The sequence below is a fragment of the Phytophthora cinnamomi genome (assembly GCF_018691715.1).
Source record: "Phytophthora cinnamomi strain GKB4 chromosome Unknown Contig12, whole genome shotgun sequence".
Classification (NCBI taxonomy): domain Eukaryota; phylum Oomycota; class Peronosporomycetes; order Peronosporales; family Peronosporaceae; genus Phytophthora; species Phytophthora cinnamomi.
The window spans coordinates 291990-315866 of NW_027150945.1; the positions used below are offsets into that span (position 1 = coordinate 291990).

At 52.1% G+C, this 23877-nt stretch overlaps 1 protein-coding gene across 1 annotated transcript; it reads left to right on the forward strand.

The window, feature by feature from the left end:
• Positions 1 to 22616: 22616 nt before the first annotated feature.
• Positions 22617 to 22997, forward strand: IUM83_13528 (uncharacterized protein; the record flags this gene model as incomplete). Its single annotated transcript, XM_067938207.1, has 1 exon — positions 22617 to 22997. The coding sequence occupies one exon, from the start codon at positions 22617 to 22619 to the stop codon at positions 22995 to 22997; it is 381 nt and encodes a 126-aa protein (XP_067797869.1).
• Between the last annotated feature and the right edge of the window lie 880 nt (positions 22998 to 23877).

Sequence of the window (23877 nt, forward strand, 5' to 3'; positions counted from 1 at the left end):
GGGGGAAGACCAAAGATGAAGTCCAAAGACATGGACTTCCAACACTCCGACGGAGTCGGTAGTGATTGCAGTGGAGCCTGCGCGAATGGTGCAGGCTTTACGCGTTGACATACCTCGCAAGCACGGATGTACTTGCGCACCCACTTATACTGGTGGTGCCAGTAGAAGTCGCGCGTGAGAAGGACGTAAGTCTTCTCACGTCCGAGATGTCCCGCAGTCGGGGCATCGTGATACTCGTACATGATCCTGAGTCGCAGGTCATGGTCATTTGGCACGACAACGCGATCCGCGTTGTCGTCGACTGCGTTGTAAAGTAGCAGTCCTTCGTGCACACGAAAGCGGTGTGCACGCGCTCGAAGGTGCTTGGGCAGCTTCTGACGGGACTTGTCAGAAGGCGCTGTGCCATAGGCCAGCAAGAGCTTCGCGTCCGCGTCGTGCGCGTACGCGGCCTTCACATCATCCAACAGAGATGATGTGGGTTTGCTCGATCGCATGGCGTCAATGGCATTGACGTCAACAGCTTCTGCATAGTCCGGCCGACGTGATAACGCGTCGGCCACCACGTTCAATCTTCCGGGTTTGTATTCGACCCGGAAGTTATACTCCGCAAAGAATGAGAGCCATCTCGCCATTCTTTGTGAAATGTGGCGACTTCACTGCGGTGCGCAGTGAAGCATGGTCGGTGTAGACCACAAATGGTCTACTCCCAAGCAAATACACTCGGAACTTTGCGAGTGCATATTTCATGGCAAGGAGTTCCTTGTCATGCACCGGATAGTTGCGCTCAGCTGGCTTCAGCTGACGCGATTGGTAGTAGACGACACGATCACGGCCCTCGTGATCGTGCTGCAATAACGCGCATCCGATCGCGAAATCGGATGCGTCACACACTACGTGAAATGGGCGATCTTGGTCAGCCACTGCCAAGATCGGCGCCTCAGTCAAGCCCCGCTTGACTGCATCGAATGCCTTTGGCAATCGGGTGTCAATTCCACACAGCTTCTTTCTTAAGAAGCTGTGACAGCGGGCGGATCTTGCCCGCATAGTCCTCCACGTACTTGCACAAGTACGTGGCCAATAAGGAACTGCCTCAGTTCCTTGACACTTGAAGGCGTTGGCCATTCATTGATCGCTCTGACCTTTTCCGGGTCAGGGCGAATACCATTCTTCCTACGAGACACCCGAGGACGGGTATCTCGCTCGCCCGAAGATACACTTCTTCAGGTTCGCGTAGAGCTTATGCTTTCGCATAAGCTCAAGTAGCTCTCCGGAGATGCACCCTGTGCATCTCTACGTCGTCTTTCCGTCCACAGCCCGGCTGTGGATGAATACATCATCGAAGTAGCTCGGTGCGAAGTCGCGCACCGAGCGCAACAAGTGCGTCACGCACCTGTTGAAAGTCGCAGGGGCATTCGTAAGCCCCTGTGGCATTACTAGCCATTCCCAGAGCATGCCGCTTGGCGTGCTCACTGCCGTGAGAGGGATATCGCTCTCACGCATTAGGATTATAAAATCCATCTCGCAAGTCGAGAGCACTGTAAACGGTGCTCCCGGCCATCGAATCGATGATGACATCTTTTTCGTGGTATCGGCGTCTGCGCCGGTACCGTCGCATCGTTCAGCTTGTTGTAGGCATGAACGATGCGCCATCCGCCCTGTGGCTTCTTGACACAGAACGTCGGAGCACTGTGCGGGGACTTTGATTCCCGCACTTGTCCTGCTTTACGACGACTTTCAAAGAAGTCGTCGATCGCTTTCACTTGCTCTCGCGGCAGTGGCCACTGCCGCGTGACACAATACTTCGTGCCCGGCACGAGATCAATCTCGTGCTGAATGCCCTTATCCTGCGGAAGCTCCGCGAGAATCTCTTCCGGGAGTACGTCTTTGTACTCCCTCAACAATTCGTAATAGGGACTCGACTTCAGCGAGTCCCAACCTTATTCCTCGAAGCGCTCTCGCTTCGTCTTCGCACTGAGTGTCTTCACTCTCAGTGGTACTTCCATGAAGAGCTGCCTCAGCTCTTCGCTCTCGCTCGCCGTTCTTTCGCTGTCCGAAGAACGCAGACTTGCTCGATGCGTCCATCGTGCAAGTCGCGCGTGAAGCGCTTCCAGCTCATGGCTGGAAGCGAAGTCAACTCCGACGCCGTCGTCGGAGGACTAGCGAGTTCCATGTCACGATACTGGAATCCAGTATCGGTGCGCGTCAAGACGCTTAGCGTCTTGACATTCGATGTCACCGCCGCAGTCTGCCCAGCAGACCGCTCTTATTGCGTCTCGGTCCCGGACCGAGACTTGCGCAACGTTTTTCGCTTGCGCCGTCTTCTTGTTGTGCGGGCCCGGCTCCGCACAGTCGTTCTTCTTGTCCAGGTCCGGCCGTGGACAGTCGTTCGCCAGCGGACCCTGTCCGCGGGCGCGCGGTATCAAGCCCGGCTTGACCGCATTTTCCTTCGTGCAGCCCGGCTGCACGGTAATGTGTCCTTCGCCGGCAGACCCTGTCTGCGGGCGCGCTATATCAAGCCCGGCTTGATCGCATGGCGCTTCGTCGTGCAGCCCGGCTGCACGACAGCATGCAAACTGCGTCAGTGCGGTACGTTTGCAACCGTCCGCACTGTTTGCAGCGTCAACTCCCGGAGTTGACACGCCTTCGTCACCTCGACGCCATTCATTGGCGGAGCCCCTCATGACCGAGGGTGCGTCGGCTCCCGGAGCCGACGCGTCGCTGTCGACCTGACCGCTTCGGGTCAGGGACTGTCCCTGCGCTTGAACGTGGGTGTTGGTTCCCGGAACCAACATCTTTACTTCGACGTCGGCAGCATTGCCGACGTTGGTCTCACTGTGCGCGCCCTCGCGCACTTCTTGAAGCACTCCGGGACAGCAGCATAAAGCGCTGTCTCGACTGGTGAGCCGCGCGCACCTGCTGGTGCGCGCGCTGCGGTAACAGGGCCATCGCTCTCTGTTCCGCTGTCGCGTCCGAAGCGCACGAGCGTGCGCTTCTTCCAGTCTATCACCGGATCATGCCGTGCAAGCCACGGCATGCCCATTACTACGTCGAACTTATCGTCCAGGTCCAGGACGATAAAGTGTTCGACAAACACTTGTTGTTTGTACGAGAAGCGCACGTTCACGACGCGCTTCTCGGTCTTTACGATGGCACCTGTTGCCAATCGTACCTCCAGAAGACTTCGAGGTGTATCTACCTCCTCGAAGTCAAATCTCGACAGGCTTCGTAGTCGAACAAAGTTGTTCGACGCGCCTGAGTCTACCAAAGCTCGAAGAGAGTCACTCGCTCTCTTCGAGTAAACCTTCAAGATGACTAGGTTCGGCCTGTCATCTTGTTTCTTGCAATGAGAGCTGGTCTCACTGGGGGCTGTAGTCCTCAGTGTCGCGTGCCCGATGTCGGCACGCGCGACTGCGATACCAGTAGGGCGCCCCGCGCCTACTGGATGTTCGCGTTTTTGTTGGTCCGCGGCGATGCCTAGCATCGCCGCGACGGCTCACCTCCAGGGGCATGGGGCTGTGCACTCCCGTGCAAAGTGACCGATCCTTCCGCAACGGAAGCATCGCACGTTACCTCCCTGCTGCTGGTAACCAGCAGTTGTTGCATTCGAGAGGTCCATTGGTTCTGGACCTCCCGGCCTCCCCTACCGGGCGCGGTTGCGGCCTCGGCACGTTCACATGCAGTTTAGCCTGCCGCAGGCTAAACTCTTCTTGCATGGCAAGAGTGATCGCAGCTTCGAGAGTACTCGGGTACTCTCGGAAGAGATAGGTCTTCACAGGCCCATCTCTAAGCCCTTTCATGAACGTGACGACCTTGGTCGCCTCGTCAATCGGGTTAGTCACGATATTTGATACCAAATATCGTGCGCGCTGCGCGTAAGCATGGACGTCATGCTTACCCTGCTGAAGGTCGAGGAACTCCGCCCTCGACCGGAACTCGTTTTGCGGGGGCTCAAACGCTTGTTTGAGCTCCGCTTTGAACACTTCGTACGTGCTGAAGCACGTAGGATCGGAGAGTTGGCGTCCATACGCCCAACTCCTTGCGCGTCCGCCAAGGCAGGACATGGCGAACGCGACCTTCGATAGCGGGTCGACGATGCGTCGAGCCGCTATGGCTGTGTCGAGTTCGACAAGCCATCGGAGGAGAGGCTCGCCCTCTCTTCCCACGTAATTGCTTACGCTCAACTTTAATGGTTGAGCACGCGGTGTCGTCCCTGACGACGCCGTCACTGAAGCAGCGTCACGCTGCTCCTTCATGATGAACCCCAGAGCAACACCATGTTGCTCCGCCGGCGATAGCGTACGCAGCATTGTAGCTATCGCCGCTTCTCCAATGACTGTTGACAGTCGTTGGAGGGCCTCTACTCTGGGTCAGACAGGTGGGGACAGTCAGCGCGTGCAACATGCGTTGCAGGCGTGTTGGAGCTCTCCATGGGCACCTCCGTGCTCATGTGGTTCTCGGCTCCGCGTTCGTACACCGCGTACGAACGTCAAGCAGTCGGTCGTTGGACGGACTACAAAGTGCTACCAGGTGTAGTGGGTCTAACTTGACTCACTACTTTAGCTTACACGTTGCGCAACGTGTATGAGGAAGCGTAAGTACTTAGTAATGACTTAGGTTAATTATATTTGAGTACACAAATATAAGTTAACTTAGACAAGACTCCAAGTAGCTAGTTTAAGGTAAAATGAGAACTGTATTGCTTGTAAATTGATCTTCCTCTAAAATCTGCTAAAAACTGTTTATCATCTATGAAAGGGTTGACAGCGGCTGGCTGTCAGAGCCCCGCTAATATGCATGACTCTGATTGGTAGAAAGATGCTGCTTTCTACCAATAGGATCTTTGGGTATGTGTGGACCACTCACTGTGGTGGTCCACTTCAATGTATCCATCGGTGTGTCTTACACCAATGTGAGGAAGTATCCAAAACGTTTAACAGATAACCTATCTGTTGAATTCACAAGTGGCTTGCAGCCACTTGTACGTGTAACCCCGTTACACAAACAGTTTCTTGTATGCGAACCACCCGTTAAAGTGCAAAAACGCGGGTGTTAGCGTATAGCAGGTCTTTCTCAGCGTCTTTCACAACTACTGTCGAACCCCCCCCCCACAAAATGATAAAAATTGATTGAGTTATGAGGGATCAAAGGGGTGGTCCTATAGTTTTGACGCGCACTGTACTTCGCTACATTTATATCACTACCCTAGGAGAGTCAGTCTCACCACGAAGATCCCCGCTCCAAATGGAACAGGGGGTGCCCTCTTCCCTCTACTCGGCGACCTAGACGACGTCGAAGATGCCCTTCTCGTCGCATAGAGATCATCGGTGTTTACTTGAACAACAAGAAGGTAACCATCGTCGGGGCCAACCCGCTGTCGAAATTTCGGAGTGTGGTCACCGCCATCGCCTCGGACGTCGACCGGGTCCTGACTTTGACTTGCGACAGCTAGGCGCACTGGCACTGTCGTTCTTGCGCCCACCGTCTTCTGGATCCAATTCCTCGTGGTTGATGTGCTGGTCTCCGTGGAAGCCTGACTGGCACTCGCGGTCTGGCTCGCCTTGAGTGGTTGCCGGCTTCGTAGTGCTCTCAGATTCGCTCTCCTCAGAGCTGCTGCGTGTTGAGGGGCTGTCTGAGCACACTGTGGAGTCCGCACGTAAATTCACCACACCCGTAGGTGTAGCGGCTTCAGACTGAGGAGGTTCATCATGCGTGTAGCGCGCTCGTGTATCACTCGTGGATCCGAGCAGCCTTATCCGAGTGGGGTTCTTGTAGTGCGAACCTGGAGCGGGGCTTGGACAGAAGGTCGAACGCGCCGTCGCGCAGCGTATGGTCCTGCCTGCAGGCCAAGCACACGCTCAGCGAGAAGTGCTCGAGCAGGACGTGGTCCAGGTACTGCACGTCGTCGCCACACTCAGCACAGCGGCCTACGAGTAGGGAGTCCCTGTCCGTGGGATCCTTGTCAGGGAGCGAAGGCGATCATCAAGGGGCACATGAAACACTTCAATAACATATAGGTTGACTACCGGTACGGAGTATCAAACATAGGAGTTTAACGACCTCGAAGAGGTTCCAACATCCAACAAAGATGTTGGATAGAGGGGCGACAACGCCGATTTTTCACGAAGAATTTGTGGGATACGATAGGTCCGAGGCGGCGCGTGGACGGTTTTGGGGTTCCTATCCCACAGACCACAAATAACACTCGCTTCGAAAGGTCTCTATTAGAATGAAGGCTGTTCTGTATGTATGACCCCTGGGGCATACATACAAATGTACTGTAGTTATATGCATCGCGATCTTAGTGCTCACTTCAAGTGAGTGTAAGAACGGTACAGCCGCAGTGAAAGCTCGACTTCAAACTCCAGTAACTACGTAAACTACGAGCTAGTAGTAGTATTAGAATAAATGTCAATCAATATGGATATGTAGACTGTAACTTCAATTCAATTGTAGTATACGTTTCTTCTTTGCCACCCACACTTGCCTGGATTCAGCCGCGGTGACTTACCACTGAGGTTGGAGATGCGGAAAGCATGTATTAGTGCAATGACAGCAGCGCGCTAGTATGTGCGAAAGATTAAAGTGACGGCTGCAGATTATTTCCTTTGCTATTTTGCCCACAAAATACGCAATTCAGTGTTTACTGCCCTAGACTCCAAGTTGCACTATGACGGAGGTGGCGATGTCCTCGAGGACGACGGAGCCTAAGTGAGCGAGGACCTGTTTGGGACTGCAAGCGCCGACATAGGTAGGGATAATCAAGAAGGGGGGAGATAGATGAAACACAGGAGGAGGAAGACGGCAAGGTAGTAAAGTTTCTCCAGCATTTTGCCGCCTAGTACACCATTTATAAACACATTCACTTGAGAACTGCAGCAAATCGTCATCTGCGAAGCCATCGGTCAGCATAACAAGCAGATGTACTTCATAGCTGGAAATAAACGGACAATAAATTACTCGATGCATACTAACGGCGACATTGCTAACAGACAATTCGATATAACGAGCGTATCTTGATTTCACTTCTGGGTGGTATTACACTTTGAAAAGATTGGTCAATGCAGGGCTACTAGCTCAGAAACTGGAACACCGACCACTGAGGCCCCGCCGTAGCACTGATTCCTCGGCGAAAGCTCGCGAACTGCTGCAGAGTGCATCTTCTTTGCCTCCGCCCTTGTTCTCAACATTTTGCCCGACACCTTCCGCGGAGTTCTCGATGATGGTTTTGATGGTGACGTCCGCGGTAGATTACCACGTTCGTGTGCGTGATGGCATTAGAACAGCAGATCTTGTGGCGGCGGGTAGCACGACAGCTATACAAGCGAGACATCAGCAGCTAGACCATCAGGCGCGAAACCCGTGTCGGGGTGCGCATCGTGTCGGAAATAGCGAAGGTTTTGTGTCTCCGATCAAGTTGGAGAATGAGAGTAGTTGTGAGCTATCTTAGCGGGTTCCAGCGACGCCATCTTGTCGAATCACTGCGCGACATATAAAAGAACAGTACTTGTATAGCTGCCACCCCTTCCTTAGTGGAAAAAGGTAACAGTGTCCCGTTTATAACATCACTCGAGCCCAAAACGCTACCCATTTTGGAGCAGGAGGGGTGACAACCATACAGGTAATGTTTAGTGCGTATTTTTGTATAGATTCAAGCTGAAGAATACATCCATCCTACTAGTATACTGAACGTCAGTATGTATGGGTGTCCCACCGTCCCCTTATCTAAGCTTCGCTATGACGTCACGCTCTGACGTAGTTTTTTACAAGAGTAATTACGCTTTCACGTCGCCCCTCAATCGACATACAGTATCTAAATGTGTGAGAATTATCACCCCTCCTGTAAAATCCCAGCGCAGAGAAATCAGCTCACTATTCGAATCGTGGCAAGCCAGTCGAGCGAAAGCGGTATGTTGTCGCGCATACTCCTGCCACTTTAGTTATCTCCTCTCTTGCTAACCCCAAATGTTTTGCGCGATTTAGACAGAGAGCTGGCCATAAGTAGGGCGGTCAACAATACTGGTGAGCGCGCCGCCCCTACTCACGATATAAGGGCCAGCAGCACAGCTGTTGGGGACCCTCGTGATGCAGAGGAAGCAGGGCGAGAGGGTCACAACGTCGTCGCCAGGCCGACCCTGTCGATAACCTGACGGCAGCTTCGCCCCCGCCTTCCATTAGCAAGTCAACCAGGAGGATGGTTGGCCGCTTTCGGAAGGGTTGAGTCTAATCTGTCAAGCCCAACAACTCCCGGCTCTCCAACGTCAACGTACCCCCCAACTCGAGGTCGAGCGCGTTAGCCATGGCCCTGCTTCCCAACCGCCGACATTCAACCCGCTCTTCGACCAGCTTCACCACACCGTTCCGGTGTGGAGACTCGTGGAATATGAGCCTGACGCAGCTGGCTACACACCGAACAGCCGAAGGTACCCTCTGTACGAGTTTCCAATTGCGCACGTTCAAGATGCAAGCGATCGTGCAAGGGGCTGCTAAGCCCACACCTCGCCAAGATGGTCACGTTCAGCCCCCAGCGCTTCTTCGTCGAGCTATTCTTCATTTTTCGGTTCGTTTCGAAAAGAAGATTGCGACTGTGCTTCAAGTTTGTGGGAACTCTCCGCTGCATGGGACGGCTTCGTTGAGTCTATTGTCAGGCGGAATGGAGTGGGCGGCCAGGACGACTGGTTCGCAGTGTTCAACGTCCGCTTTAGCGACTTCCGGACGAAAACCTTGCTCGGTGTTAAGTGGAGGCTTCATGAGCTTTGCGCTGAGCGAGAGTTTGGTTGTCCCCTGCCGAAGAAGGATTGCCCATATTGCTATGGCAATTCCCCACGGATGACGAAGGAAATCAAGGAGTCGCCCAGGTTCTCTGAAGAATACCAATTGCTACTGAGAGAATACAGACGTCTCCAGCCCAACAAACGCCCCCGTAAGTAGTGCTATCTCTGAATCAATAAACGTAAGCGAACTTATACAAACCGCACTCGCAAATGTTGCTTTCCTCTTACAGTCACATTGTTTCCGAGAGAACGAACATGCCTGGCAGTGACGGCAAAAGTTTTCAACCGCTAATGACATGTGTAGTCCAGAAGCCCACGAATCGAGTTGTGACGGTATTTGACGATGATTACTGCGTCTGGGGGTGTGGGCGTTGGGTCCTGCGCGTGCTTTGCTTTTCCCGCTGCCCGACGCCGCGTCGGAGTGGTGTCGCCGCTGCTGCCTCACGCTGAGCAACCTTTCGTCGTTCAATGACGACGTCTTCCGCGTGCGGACACGCCACCAGGACGCGTTCAAAGTGAGCCCGACCCACGGGGTGCTGGCGCCCGGCGCGAGCTTGCATGTGGTCGTGATGAGATCCGCGGAAATTGATTACTCACCAATCGTCGGAACTCTTTCTGGTGCAGTGCGTGGAGCAAGAGGACTCTGGGGCCAACTCCATCGCGTCACTGCGGCTTTCTGGAAGAAAGTGTCGAGGAATTCCATCACGGAGAACAAGATGGTATGTCGCTGTACGGCTGCGTCTCCGATCCTTCCTCCTCCTCTTCCTGGGTGGGAGATCACTCAGGATGATAAACTATTCTCGAGAAGGATAACCAGTGCGAGTTTGAGCTCGCAGAATTTTCGATCAAGTCGCGATGATAACAGCGTTTTAGTATGAACGGAAGGCGGAGTCTCGCTCGCGTCGGAGGCGAAGTGGAAGCAGCCTCGAGCGAAACAGACTCAACCGATCTTTCAGCAACTAATTCACGCCACCCGAGGAGACGCGGGGAGACGGTGACGGCAGCCTTAGCAGCAATCGCTCGTTTGCCAGTGATGCCAGCTTCCACACGACGATCGAGCATCCCGTAATGAACCGAAGGAGGTCGGCATCCAAGACGTCGTCGCTGGCATCTAATCGGCCGACGAGACTACGGGACTCTGTGCTCACTAGCATCATTGTGAACGAAGGCTCGGTTAGCGACACAATGCTAACTGCGCGTTCTAGTAGGAGAGGCCACGCACGAGCTCGGTCCGCTGAGGTACAATAATGGACAAAGTCGATTGGAACATGCGTGTGGTGAATGTTACGTATGGTTTTGTCAGACATGTAGTTTGCTACAAGCTCTAAGCGCTGCAATATCCACGCAATAGAGATGACGTTATCGTACATTACAATGATGCCTCACCTGTGCTCCACTTCAGATGTATCGGGCACACTGACGCTCGTAATGTTTGCAGTAGCCTCTAGGCGCAGCTTCGAAAGTTCTGACCCACGGTTAATGTTGCCCTTGTGTGAGAACAAATTCTTTTCCCAGTAATAGCGGTGATATTTTTCCCAGCAAGTCCATGTCGTCTCCGGGCATATCCACGGGGATCCTGCTTGTGCATGAACAATTCGACACAAACAGACATCATGCGTCAAGCAGTAGGTTGTCACTTCAGTGGGGTAACGACCCTCCCAACGACACACGATACAGCGGCGCTTCTTACGATTTTGTTTGGCATGGATCTGCTTCGATGCAATGGACGCGCACGGTATTACGGGGGTGCCTTCATTACGATCTGACCGGACTGTTCCTGTAAAGGCTTCCCCATCCGGATCCTCCGCGCGCGACTCTCCGTTCGTGTACAGCATACGCCCCTCGCTAGGAGCTTCAGCCCACTTTCCATTGATCAGCTCACCGACAAGTTCTGTGATGAATGATCGATGTGAGTCCCGGGTTTTCGAATCACGACTTACGAGTCTTCTAGTCGAATACGCATTTGCTCGGGCAATATCTATCAGCGCTAATACCAGCTTCTTGTGCCAGCGCTTGAATGAGTGCCCATCCGAGATTGAAAACCGCCCTCTTAGCTGGTCCAACCGGTCTACGCCCTGCATATTTTTGTTGTATCGTGGAACACAAGTTGGGGCTGGGAACTCAACATCCTTATTGCCAACCATACGCGTTACAGATGACACGGTGGACGCATCAGCATTCGAAACCATGTTGACAATGTTTCCGTCGCACCACGAAACCGCAACCATGTTGTGCTCAGTTGAAACAGCCTGCCGAAGATCTCCGCGCACACAACTATCGAGGTCTTTGTCGAGAATCGTATGTCCAGGAAAATGCTTGCTGTTGGCGCGAATTGTTCCTCGGCCGTATAGACCTTTCAGACGAAGTTCTTGCAGGAGCTGTACAGATGTGTAATAGTTATCCATATTCACGACGCGGTTACTTCCAAAAAGAGGCCGAACAACTTCCAGAACAAGTTGCCTAATCTTCGACACGCTTCCAAGCTCTTGTGCCAATCCTTGGGCTTCTTGGGCGCTTACAACTCCGCCGAGGCGGTCCGCAATACCGCTTCTATTGCAGTGCAGTCGGAAATTGAGGGCAATCCACGTAGACGAACAGCAAACAACGTATAGCCGAAAGTGGTATTTTCCTGTTGGCTTCATGGGGTTAAACACGACGAGATGCCGTCCTTGACGCGAGCGACACGCCACACTTGCCTCATCCAGCGCAACATCACGTCCAACGACTACGTACTTATTGCCCGTCACTTTGAGCATATTCAGTAGTGGGCGGATTCGTGCTGCCGCGTCAATGTCCAAAGTCGTGGGGCTAGCGTTAAAACTCAGACATCTTCGCAGCAGTTTGAATCTATTGAGACTCATAATGCCATCTAGCGCCGTCGTTCTTCCACCGAATATCAAGTCTTCAGGTTGGGCCCCCCAGTAAAATATACCGAGAAATACCATCAGCTCCCGTAGTGTAAACGGCTGTGTAATTTGAATGCCCTTTACAATGACATATTCGTTCGTCTGGTACAACACTTGACGCCAAAAATACAAAGGTAGATAGGCGAAAAAAGCGGAGCTAGCAGAATGCTCGAATAAATGCCTGAATTCCGGGCGCACGAAGGTTACTGTGGATCCGTCATGGTGCTCGAAGAGATTTTGCGGACCGTCGATCTGTCCCTCTGGATCGAAACGCATATTCCTGATTGCTTCCACCTCTTGCAAGCTGCTAGCAGGATCAGCCTCAAATTCATACTCCTCACAAATTTCTGCTGTTTCCAAATTCAAAGGATCGTCGACGTCAAGCTCATCCGGCTGGACCAACCGCTTCCACGCCGGGTTGTTCTTTAGTCTCACCAAAGCTCGATAATTCTCAATTCCGCTCTGAATTAATCCCACCCCAAGGTGCTCGACAGACGACTGAAATTGCGAGTCCAACCACCGTACTTGAAAAGTGACGCAAACTTCCCTTTTTTCGGCCGACGGCACACACGACCAATTATATAAGCAGATCCGATCGTCTTGTACACCTTCGCTTTCATCCAAACTTCCTTTTCAGGTGTAAACGCTACTAACTGATCGAGATACACATCTTGTAATAGCACCGGCGGTGTTTTGTTACCAGTAGTGCCCTCCTGAGTCGAGCAGTTGATGTGTCTCCTTTCAGCTTCACCTGAGCTAGCTGAGGTGATTGGATGTGCAGTGTCAAATCCCATCCCGAACAAACCGTCGATTGTGTCATTCATATTGCCTGCCGCGCCAGGTCCACTATGACCATATCCACCACCACAAAGTTCAATACTTGAACTACCCACATTTTCAACCCACACTCTCGTAGCACCTACCCAAATACACAGACATCCATTCTATTGTCAATATCGTACTCAAAAACACCGCGCATGTACAGCAGCACCACGCGTACCTGAAGCAGCCGTAGCAGTGTTTCCCTCGCTACTCGTCACGCGGGTCGGGCCGACGAGCCCAACGCCCTGCTCCACCTGCTGTCCTCGGCCGTGACCCCGACCACCACCTTGCGCTCGGTCGAGGCCTCGATCACGGCCTTGAAGGCCACTATCAGCGGCACTGCCGCCTCCGCCTTCACTGCCAGCCCTCCTACCAGCTAGTCAGATACACAGACATCCATTCTATTGTCAATATCGCGCCCAAAAACACCGCGCACGCACAGCCGTACTACATAATGCAACACCACACGTACCAGAAGCTGTAGGTTGCCCGTCGAGCAGAGCACAAACGTATCGTACCACCGCTTCTTCGCCAGTTAAAAAATCGACGCCTACGGTGTCGGTCGCGTCACCGCCCGGTTTGATATAGCGATAGCGACCATCTAGACTACGACTTGGAGGGGTTTTTTTCGTCCAACCATCCTTGCGCAGTAAAGCCCAGGCTTCCTTGAACTGAATAACACCACAGCGGGAACTTGACCCCTCGATATTAGCCGATATCGTTGCGGCACCCGCCCGGGTCAATCGCTGACGCTTCCGATCCGAGAGGGACACGTCTTCGTGCCGCCGCTTGCCAGGCATTTCCTCGGTGTGTTGTGCCTTGCCGCCTTGCCTTAGAATTTGTGGTATTGCACACCCGGATTTATATGTTTTTTTTTTCAAGGTAACATCTTATAATGTAACATTCATCTTTTTATCAATTAGAGAGGGGATTGAGTTTGTAAATACAAAAATCCTTGCTAAATGACTCACTCAAAAACGTACCTCTGGACCGACAGGATACGAGAGTACTACGAAGCAGAACGAGGCTGTGTCCTATAACCTAAAGGCCCACCAACTGGCATCATGGAGATACACTGTTGCAAAGCTCATTGAGCGAGGGGTGAATGAGAGTCGAACGATCTGCCGCGCCGTGGTCCGCCTAAAGCAGCATATGGAGCGTCCACAAGGTAACAACATGCTGCTGGGGGTAAGGCTAACGGCTGTCTTAGTATGTCCCTGCACCAGGACCAGAGTTCAACCGGGGAAGAGTCTCCTTCTCAGCACCCGGCGGTTGACGAATCTTCGCATATTCTCCGCCAGTATGAAGTCCATTACATTTTCGTCGAGTCTAAGCTGCAGTTTGCTATCCATGGAAGGGATCACCGGCGCGTGTTCCGCGTGCGAAGATCGATCGCGCGGCAGAGTCTTTGCTGTACCACCTCGTGAGTGTCTCGCGTGTGGAAAAGAAGTAGTGATACGTTCAGGTATGTTTCTCGTTGTTGCTGTTCGTCTCTGAATTCTCCTACGCTTATTACTCGCTGTGCTGTCATCACTGATGGAGTGCTGTCATGTACATGGAAAAGTGCCTGAAGGAAACCGTACGGCGACTGGTGTCTACGACCGCAAGCGCAATGACGACGGACAACTCGGACTCGAGAGTGTTCGCGAAGATGTTACCGAAGGGTCAAGCACGAGCGCAGCGACGGGAACCAGCTACAAAAGAAGATAATTACTACCTCCGTTCGGAAATAGATAACCGTTTCCCATCATATTTCAGCCTACTCAACATAATTCCCCTTCTATACCGATCGGGTTTGAATTCTGAATCTCCCGCGCTTTTCCCCGCTTACTGGCCGCCACACACTAGACCTCGAGGTCAGAAGCTGCCTACCCTGCACGGTAGGGCCTAGTTGCCCAAGCACAACCTTTGTTCCCTTTTCCGCCTGCTACTGATCGAGAGTACCATTACGATGACACGAGCTCAGCTACTCCATTTATTCCACTACGGCTAGCACAATACGAAAGATTCCGAGTTGGACGATCGGATTCTGATTAAATGGGCAGATCGTGATTTTGGTGCAGTGAAAGTGACGGTAAAACTTAGTACCCGGTACCCAAGCGCCTGGAAGTTGTCCAAAATGGCGTGGTCCGCGTCTTCATCTTCGTCACTATCAGGCAATGGATCGAAGTGATGACGCGCGCGCTTGCTCGCGCGAAAACTCTCCGCTCCTGGAGCTGTAAGAAACCCCGACGAGCATTGCGCCTCTCTTCCGAGGCTTCCTCGGGACGAACAGAGCTCGAAGTCGGGCCAGAGCGGGCTGAAGAAAGCGAGGATCGGGTGCTGGGAGTGGAGCGAGCCATGATGATCGGTGGCGAGATGGGATTTTGAAGAATGACATGCAGCGACAGAGTGAAAAGCAGAGAGAATTCACGCGATTCGTGCACGCATGAAGGAGACGACCAAGTGAACGACTGATCATATCTTCTCAGCTCTTTCAATATCGATCCCTTGGTCAGCTCTCGGCCGAGAGATGAATACCCTAAAATGTCGCACCTTTGTTTTCCCTGATTGCACAGCTCACCGCGTAGTTGTCAAATTCTGATTTGGAGGTCTACTGGTTTCTGGATTCAATTCGAAAGTTGGCGGCTGATGGAGATTACGGATAGTGAACGCCAGGCCGTCTGGGAAACTCTACTGCTTCGCAGCGTAGGAGGCGTGCTTACACGTGGGGAGATCGTCCGAGTTGCAACGCACTTCCACGTCGGCCGTCAAGTTGTCGAGCGCATTGGAAGCGTGGAATCAACTCGATGGGAGATCGAGTAGCAGCTGTGGTCAAGTCATGAAAGAGTGCAAGATGGACCGCTGCCCCGCTGCCCCTGCCAACCGCCCGGACGACTCTCGTCCCCCACCTCGCCGACGCCACGCGCTGACGCTGCTGCGGAACGCCGGATTCGACGGAGACGATGGAGCTGAACCTGAGGCTGCCGCTGGAGTTCTCCTGGGTGGACGAGGAGCGCCCGCCTTTCGTGCCCGGACCGATTCCCCCCGGGTCTTGCATGTACATGGGCTACGTGCCCAACGCTCGACTTGGTGCGCGTCGTGTGCTGGAAGCGATGCGGGATCCGACGACGATGGAGGGCTCGGTTGCTGACGATGAGCGTGAGGCGAAGGCTGAGAGCGACGCTTGGACGGAGGATTCGCGCTTCACGCTGCCAGCGCCCATGGAGCATATCATGAAGTCTAATGGTGGAAATGATTACCGGCTCGAACATTTGCATAAGAACAAACTGATGCGAGCGGACAGTCTTCCAACGTCATTGCCATGCGATGCAACATCTCTCGCCAATGCGAGCGCCTCCCTGCTATCTATCGCAGCAGGTGGGATCCTCGTAGCACCCGAAGCCAAAACAAGTGCCCCTCAAGTATGTAGTTCTAGTAGTAGTGAGATCTTAGATCCATTTTTGTGTATGTAGTGCGGCGGAGCAAGAACGCCTGCGCCTCTCTGGACTGTGCCTCGCTTAGTGTCAACTCTAGATCTCCAGCACTCACAATTTTATAATCTGGAAAATGAACGAGGCGGAGCGCGGCGCAAAAAAAAAACAAATGGTTATCTATTTCCGAACGGAGGTAGTATCTTACCCCGTAAAATATCGACGCTGGTACGTGGTACCTAAATAGTTTTGCTAGTCGCACGATAATGAAAAAATCAAACCAATCAATAAACACCTCTGAGAGTACAGTCAATTTCTTAAAGGGCGCAGAGAGCGCCCTATTAGAACTCTGGCTGTCTATATCACAGCTCCGTTAGGATTGTTCTAGACATCGTCCAGTTGCCAAAGAACAGTGATTTACTAAAAGGGCGCTTATTGCGCCCTTTTACATGAAAATAACTATATTTTGTATAGTATAGTTTAGGTAAGAGGGTCACGAAAGGGTTAATACCACTCCGTTTCAGAACACTTGTCCTCTTTTGCTTAAGTGCTTCGGGATTCGTCAATATTTGCCTAAAACGACTACGATTGGTCTTAATAGAACGCAGACGCTCTGACGGTTTGAATGGTGGGTAGACCTTCACAGAGCTCTCAAAATTGACAGCGTGATGGCCTCAAAGGAGCCTTTGCACCCGAATCGTCCACAGATGTCGCCCAGCCTTCCCCTCGTACCTCAAATCTCAGCTATGAATGTCAAACGAATCAGGAGAGATGCATACTGGGAGTTGCCGGATGAGATGCTTAACAGTATTTTCCTGGGTTTGCAGTGCGCAATGGAGTCATGCATTCGCGAAGGAGGGGAGAACACATACAAGGTCGCTCACATGGGAAAAGCGAGGCTTCGCCGGGAGGGAAGACTTCCTTTATGCATCCCCTGCTCTGAGCATACAGTCTCGGTTATACGAACAGTAGCTAGCGTTAAACACAATTGGCCATAGTTAAACCAAGTATATTTGGCGACAAGTTGAGGGGTGACAAGTATTCTGAAACGGAGTGGTACACATCAGTAGGTACAGTACATACGGACCATGAAGTTCCAGAACTTCAAGGTGTTGTACGCGCTTTCCGATATTTCCCTGGTATCAGGCGCAGGCGCACCTTATTATATCTCTATCTCGTATTGGCCAAAACAATTTGTACATATCGCAGTGTACATATCTCAGAGAGGTGTCATTTTACACATGGGTGATAGTGACTTTCCATATACGATAGTTAGACATAAGGGTAATATTCGCCCGTAGATTCGGCCTAGATTTGACGAATTCGGAAGGCGCTCTCGGCTGGCCAAAGTTTGGGGAAGGCTACATTAGGGTTAGCCTATCAGCAATCAAAATACAGTGTACAAGAACGAGCACACCAATATTATTTTTATTAAATAACTTAATCCGCGAATCATACGGCAAAACATCTGGATGCAAGGGACAGGCAATCAATCACGATTCCATGTATTTTAACAGATCAGGACAAATTCAAATCGTAATAAGTTGTACATCTAAAAGGCGTCAAAAGTCCTTATCTGAGGTCCATTCTCAACCAGTTCATGCGGCTGCATGCGTCGAAATGTACGCGTGTGATTGGCTAACTTGCCATGCAGCCGCATGCGTCGGGGGATTGTCGCTCATAGGGAGCGCTCAAATCCCGACGAGCGCGCTCGCAGATTTTTTGCTGCTCGTGCTCGTTCCCGCGAGCAATGCCCCTGCTCAGCCCATTGGATGCTTGCATAACTGTGCGATGCGGACCGCATCATCATGCGGTGCGGCCACTTGGGTCCAGTTGAGAATGGACCTGACGTACCTGTGACACAGGCTGTGTACCACCAAGATCAAACTGAAGATGGGACCATGGTTCTGGGGTAGCGGCTGTTGGCCTGTTTATTTTACATGTATTCTTTCAGTGGTTTACGTTGCTGGTGAAGAAACACCGAACCAGCTGAATGCGCCGACATAAGGATTCAGTGTACTGTACACTGTACATGTACCTAGGATCGAAACCTCACCCACCGCTGCCTTCGAACGTGGATACATATATCCACAGTGTGATTCCACACTAGACAACGATAACATGGTCTATATCATTCCCGCCTACGTATACCGTACAGTATTCTGCGTGAATTAGGGACGGGTACAATTTATAGTCTGTGTTACTTAATAAGTCCGGTTCGCGGTCCAGGCGTAAAACCAGGAGAGCAAAAAAATCCAGCATGGAGGCCACACTCCTCCACAATATGCAAGTGGAGAAGTTGCTGCCAAACGCCACGGCCGAAATGTAACCGATGGATGTAGGCATTATCCACTGTATCAAGAGGCAAGTACAATCGCAGAAAATGCTCCTTGCTTTGGATGGCTTAGGAGAAGGAGTGGATAATCCATACAAAGTCGACCTCCTCGCTTCCCTAATGTGGTGCGACACGGCCTGGAGTCAGGTTAGTCCCGCGACGATACAGCACTGATGGACTCATTCGGGACTTGTCAGCAAAACTTACATGAAGTATATACTTCACTAATTCGAGATAACATTATATAGTTTCGGAACGTATATATATTATCAGACGTCCCTTATTCACGCAGAATACTGTACTGTGATTTTCCGGGGTGGTACACGTTCTTCTTATGTATTATTGTACAATTCGCTTGTGACCTCATGTTGCAACGAAAAGGTAATCACTTGAGCTATTCTATGTGGAATGTGACAGTGAGCAATTCAAAAGTTTAGGTTAATTTTTGTCAATATAAGGTCTCTGATAGCCTATAGAAATCAAGTCCTATATGTTATAGGACATGATTTCAGTACAGCGTCCCACTTTTTCGTCGTATACGGGAATTGTAATGAAAGCAATTTTAACTAATGAACAGTACGCAACTAAGATTACTAAAAAAAATCGGCTTTAAGTCGTTATTAGACTTATACGTAATAAGTTGCACATGTGAAAGGCGTCAAAAGTCCTTATCTTACGTTCCTGCTGTAATGCTTCTTGAAATTTCCCGTTGAATCGATCGCCCCGCGAATCGCCCGAGGTCATACAAATGTCTATATTATGCATTTAAGTACGATTTCAATCGGCTTGACATCTGCATATGGTTTTAGCTCGGATGACTTGGTGGCGACCCTTCGATCGACAGCCCAGTTTGGCAAATATGAGCGGAATTCACAATACATACATGTACCACCATCATCAAACTAAAGATGGGGCCATGTTTCCATGGTAGCGGCTGTTGGTCTGGTTTCGGTGGTTTACATTGGTGAAGAAACACCGAATCACTGGTGAAGAAACACGGAATCAGCGCCGAAACATGGAGTCGGCACACTACTTGAAAAACCTCACCCACCGCCGCCTTCGAACGTGGGTATACCCACAGTGTAGATTCCATACTAGACATTATCTAGTAGACAACGATGACTACATGGTCTGTGTGCAGCCTTCCACTCACTTGGGATAGCGAGATAGGGGCGGGCCCCGGCCTGCCCCACCCCCTCCGAACACACACACGCTGCCGTAAAGCGCAAATCCAAAGAAGCGCTTGGCTGGTTGGCTGGTTGGCATGTGTTGTCAAAACGTAGAGCAGGAACTTATCACGAAGATAAGCACGTGCAAATGTCCCTCTTCCCTTCAGTGCTCAGTCCGCAATTTTCTCTCCGACACTCAAGCGCCTGATCCCGACCACCAACCCCTCGCCATGCGCTTCAACTACGTCGCCCTCGCTGTCGCCGCCACGATTCTCGCCACCACCAACGCTGTCACCACTGACGCTGAGCTGACCCAGATCTCGAAGACCGGCCCAATTGAAAATGGCGCCAAGCGTTCTCTTCGTGCCTACAAGACGGCGTTCGAGGAGGAGGAGGCCTTCGACGGGACAGAGGAGCGAGGAGGACAAGGATACACGGTCAAGGCCTTGCTCGGTAAAGCAAACATTAATTTCGACATTGTGGAAAAGTTGGGCGAAAACAAAGCGGAGAAGCTACTGGGCAGGTTGGAAAAACGGAATTTCAACCAAAAGAATTTGAATGTTTTCTTAGGGAAGAAGAATTCTGCTTTATACGAGAAAGTCAAGCATCGATTCTCGGAAGCTGTGGTCTAGGTCGAGCACTAGTGGTGAGCACATTTACGTAAACCAGCCAGTTAGGTCTCCATCGACTTTGTAACAATGACTAGTCGCCCACACTTATCCTGGTATCCGAGATTTTGCATTTGTACTCTGTGCTGTGGATCGAATCCAGACTTCATGGCAAACTCGACTTCAACTAGTACTCGAAAGTGGTCGCACCCCACCCAGCCAAATTACTGCATCTCGGCCGTGCCAAACTGTGTTTCAGGTTTACCGCCACCTTTTCACTGTTGCAACGGGGAGGGCAGCCAAATTGCGCCTTTTGTCCAGCAACGTAGTACTACGTAATACTACCTCCGTTCGGAAATAGATGACCATTTCTAATCATATTTCAGCCTCTCCAACATAATTCCCCTTCTAAACCAATCGAGTTGAATTCTGAATCTCCCGCGCTTTCCCAGCTCACTGGCCACCACACACTGCTGGCCCCCGCACACTGGCTTCTGGATTCATTTCGAAAGTTGGCGGATGGGGGAGATTACGGATAGTGAACGCCCGGCCGTCTGGGAAACCCTACTGCTTCGCAGCGTAGGAGGCGTGCTTACACGTGGGGAGATCGTCCGGGTTGCAATGTACTTCCACGTGAGCCGCCAAGTTGTCGAGCGCATTGGAAGCGTGGGATCAACTCGATGGGAGATCGAGTAGCAGCTGTGGTCAAGTCAAGAAAGAGTGCAAGATAGACCGCCGCCCCGCTGCCCCTGCCAACCGCCCGGACGACTCCCCCCCCGCGCAACCTCGCCGACGCCACGCGCTGACGCTGCTGCGCCGAGGCCTGGAACGCTGGATTCGACCTTTCGTGCCCGGACCGATTCCCCCCGTGTCTCTCATGTACATGCGCTACGTGCCCCGCGCTCGACTTGGCGCGCGTCGTGTGCTGGAAGCGATGCGGGATCTGACGACGATGGAGGGCTCGGTTGCTGACGATGAGCGTGAGGCGAAAACTGAGAGCGACGCTTGGACGGAGGGCTCGCGCCTCCCGCTGCCAGCGCCCATGGAGCATATCATGAAGTCTAATGGTGGAAATGATTACCGGCTCGAACATTTGCTAAGTACAAACTGATGCGAACGGACAGACTTCCAACGTCATTGCCATGCGATGCAACATCTCTCAGCAAGTGGGATCCTCGTAGCACCCGAAGCCAAATCGTGTGCCCCTCAAGTATGTAGTGAGATCTTAGATCCATTTTTGTGTATGTAGTGCGGCGGAACAAGAACGCCTGCGCCTCTCTGGACTGTCTTGCTTAGTGTCAACTCTAGATCTCCAGCCCTCCCACATTTTAAACGCCTGCGCCTCTCTGGACTGTGCCTCGCTTGGAGTCAACTCTAGATCTCCAGCACTCCCACAATTTTATAATCAGGAAAATGAACGAGGCGGAGCGCTGCGCAAAAAAAAAACAAATGGTCATCTATTTCCGAACGGAGGTAGTAGTACATTTAACCCTTTAACCCTTTGACTACCAGCCAGATGGAGTGATTTATAGGTCCATAGGGACCCATGAGAGGTCTAATCGCAAGATGCGATTGGACAAAACTAAAAGCTACGAGACGACGGCAAAGCACTGTACAACCTAACAGGTCTCCATGGACCTGTAAAATGCATTACCGCAGGAGCCACAAACAGTTCGTGTGACCTGCCATAGTTGTTTTCTCGTCTAGCTAGCAGCCCCGCCTCCACTTCGTGGACAAAAGGACTTAGATGCGTTGTTCAATGTAGCCGACGACGACACGTGAGACTGGGAGACCGACACGGACCCTGGCCTGGAAGGGTGCGGAGCAGGTTCGAATGTATACCAGCTAATATTCAAATTCATACATCAGGCAACGCTACAGAATCCTAACCAAACTAGATGAGCTTACAGTGATAGCGTCATAGCAAGCCAATGTGAATATTACACAGGATTTCATGTGCAGGAGTGCGAGCGGTTGGCGGATGTAGATTGGAAACTGATACTACATGGGGTGCTCGGCTAAGCACGCATACTTGAGGTAATGCTATAACGAAATGACGCTGAGCTGAGAGCGCGCGGGCTGCGACACCGCCGCTCGGAGGTCAGCATCCTCAGTGGGCTTGCCGTGATGTCCACCCCAAACGGCTCCTACTTCCGTAGACCATTGCCGTTGTAGCGACACTGACCAGGGCGCGACGGCATGTAGCTTGACCTCTCAAACTTTTGATTGGAAGTACCGTGAAGTAAACCAGCGTCGCCACGTGTAAAAATTGGTGTTTTTGATTGGTCGTTTTTTTCCCTGTGCGTTGAATTGATTTGCTAGTGCCATAGGTCCAAGGAGACCCGTAAGAAATCTCTGGTAGTGAAAGGGTTAACTACTGGTCCAGTTAGAGGTCCACTGAGACCTCTACAAAGCGGCAATCCAACGCCCTTATTGGTCAATAATCACTACGGTTGCGGGACAGGCCGCTGCAGGTCGCGGTAGAGGTCCATACAGACCTCTACCGTGTGCTAGCCAGGCCATTCGTTTGAGCCTCGTTGAGTGCGCGGCCAGCAGTATAAACGCCATTCAGGTTTTTGACGATCTCCGAGCATGGAAAACAGGTTTAGCGGGGGATGGGAAGAACTCGAAAGCCAGCAGCAGTTCCGCATCGACGACATCGCCGTCGACTCGCTTGTCGATGAATGGGATAGATTGGTGCACGACGAGCCTCAGCTTGATGAACTTCAGCTAGACGAAGAAACTCAGCTAGATGACGAGTTTCAGCTTGACGGTTTTGCTCCGCAGAGCGACGAACAACCGCTAGACGACTACGACGTGCAGCTTGATAGCGATGGCGTCTGTATGACAAGCACACCAGGCCCACAATACGTCGACAGTCATGCAAAAGCCGCCACTCCAACGAACCAGCACGTGCTCAGCAGCTTCACCGACCTACTCACGGCCCCCAGCAACATGGGGTCGCTGCGTTGATCAATGCATACGCACTGCTGAAGCGATCGACCGATCAAGTGCCGACACTACGCGAGTTCAAGCGCAAAATTGTGGACACTCTGAGTCGAAACGAAAAAGCGCTTCGGCGCCAGCAGTCACGCCGACAGAAGAAGCGACAGCGTGAGACGATCGATGACGTTGTTGGTGCGGACACCTCGATGCATATCATTACACCCAACTCAACCAGGCACAGCAATGGCAAACTAAAATGCTATTTGTGTAGCCAAAGAGGGATCTCGAAGATATCCAAGTACGGCTGCACGAAGTGCGAGAGGGGCTTTCACGTCGAATGCTTCAGCGCCTTCCACTATCAAGACGTATTCAAAGCACGGTCGCCTGTGTGGTGTAGGAAACATCAGTTTTGTTGAGCACCCAAGTGGAACAGTGTACCAAATCCGCCTAATAGCGGAATCGACGGTACTACTCGGCTGGATGGTACACTGTGCCAGTCCGCCGAGTTCGCCGAGCTCGAAGTACCGAGACGGCCAGGAAAGCAGCACCGACGGTACTACTCGGCTGGATGGTACACTGTGCCAGTCCGCCGAGCTCGCAGTACCAAGACGGCCAGGAAAGCGGCGCTGACGGTACTACTCGGCTGGATGGTACACTGTGCCAGTCCGCCGAGCTCGCCGAGCTCGCAGGCTTCACGAGCGCACCGCGGCCGACTGAGTGGGAATCAAGAGCACCGGAGACCAAGGACGGGTGGCGCTGCGCAAGGAGAAGACGCAAGTACAGCGGGTCGAGTGCGGGGATGCTAGGAGACGCTCAGCCGAGTTCAAGGCAGTTTCCAGGCCTTGAGCTCGGCTAAACAGAGCCGCCGACCGCCCAAACGACACGGTGCACGGCCAGAAGGCGCACA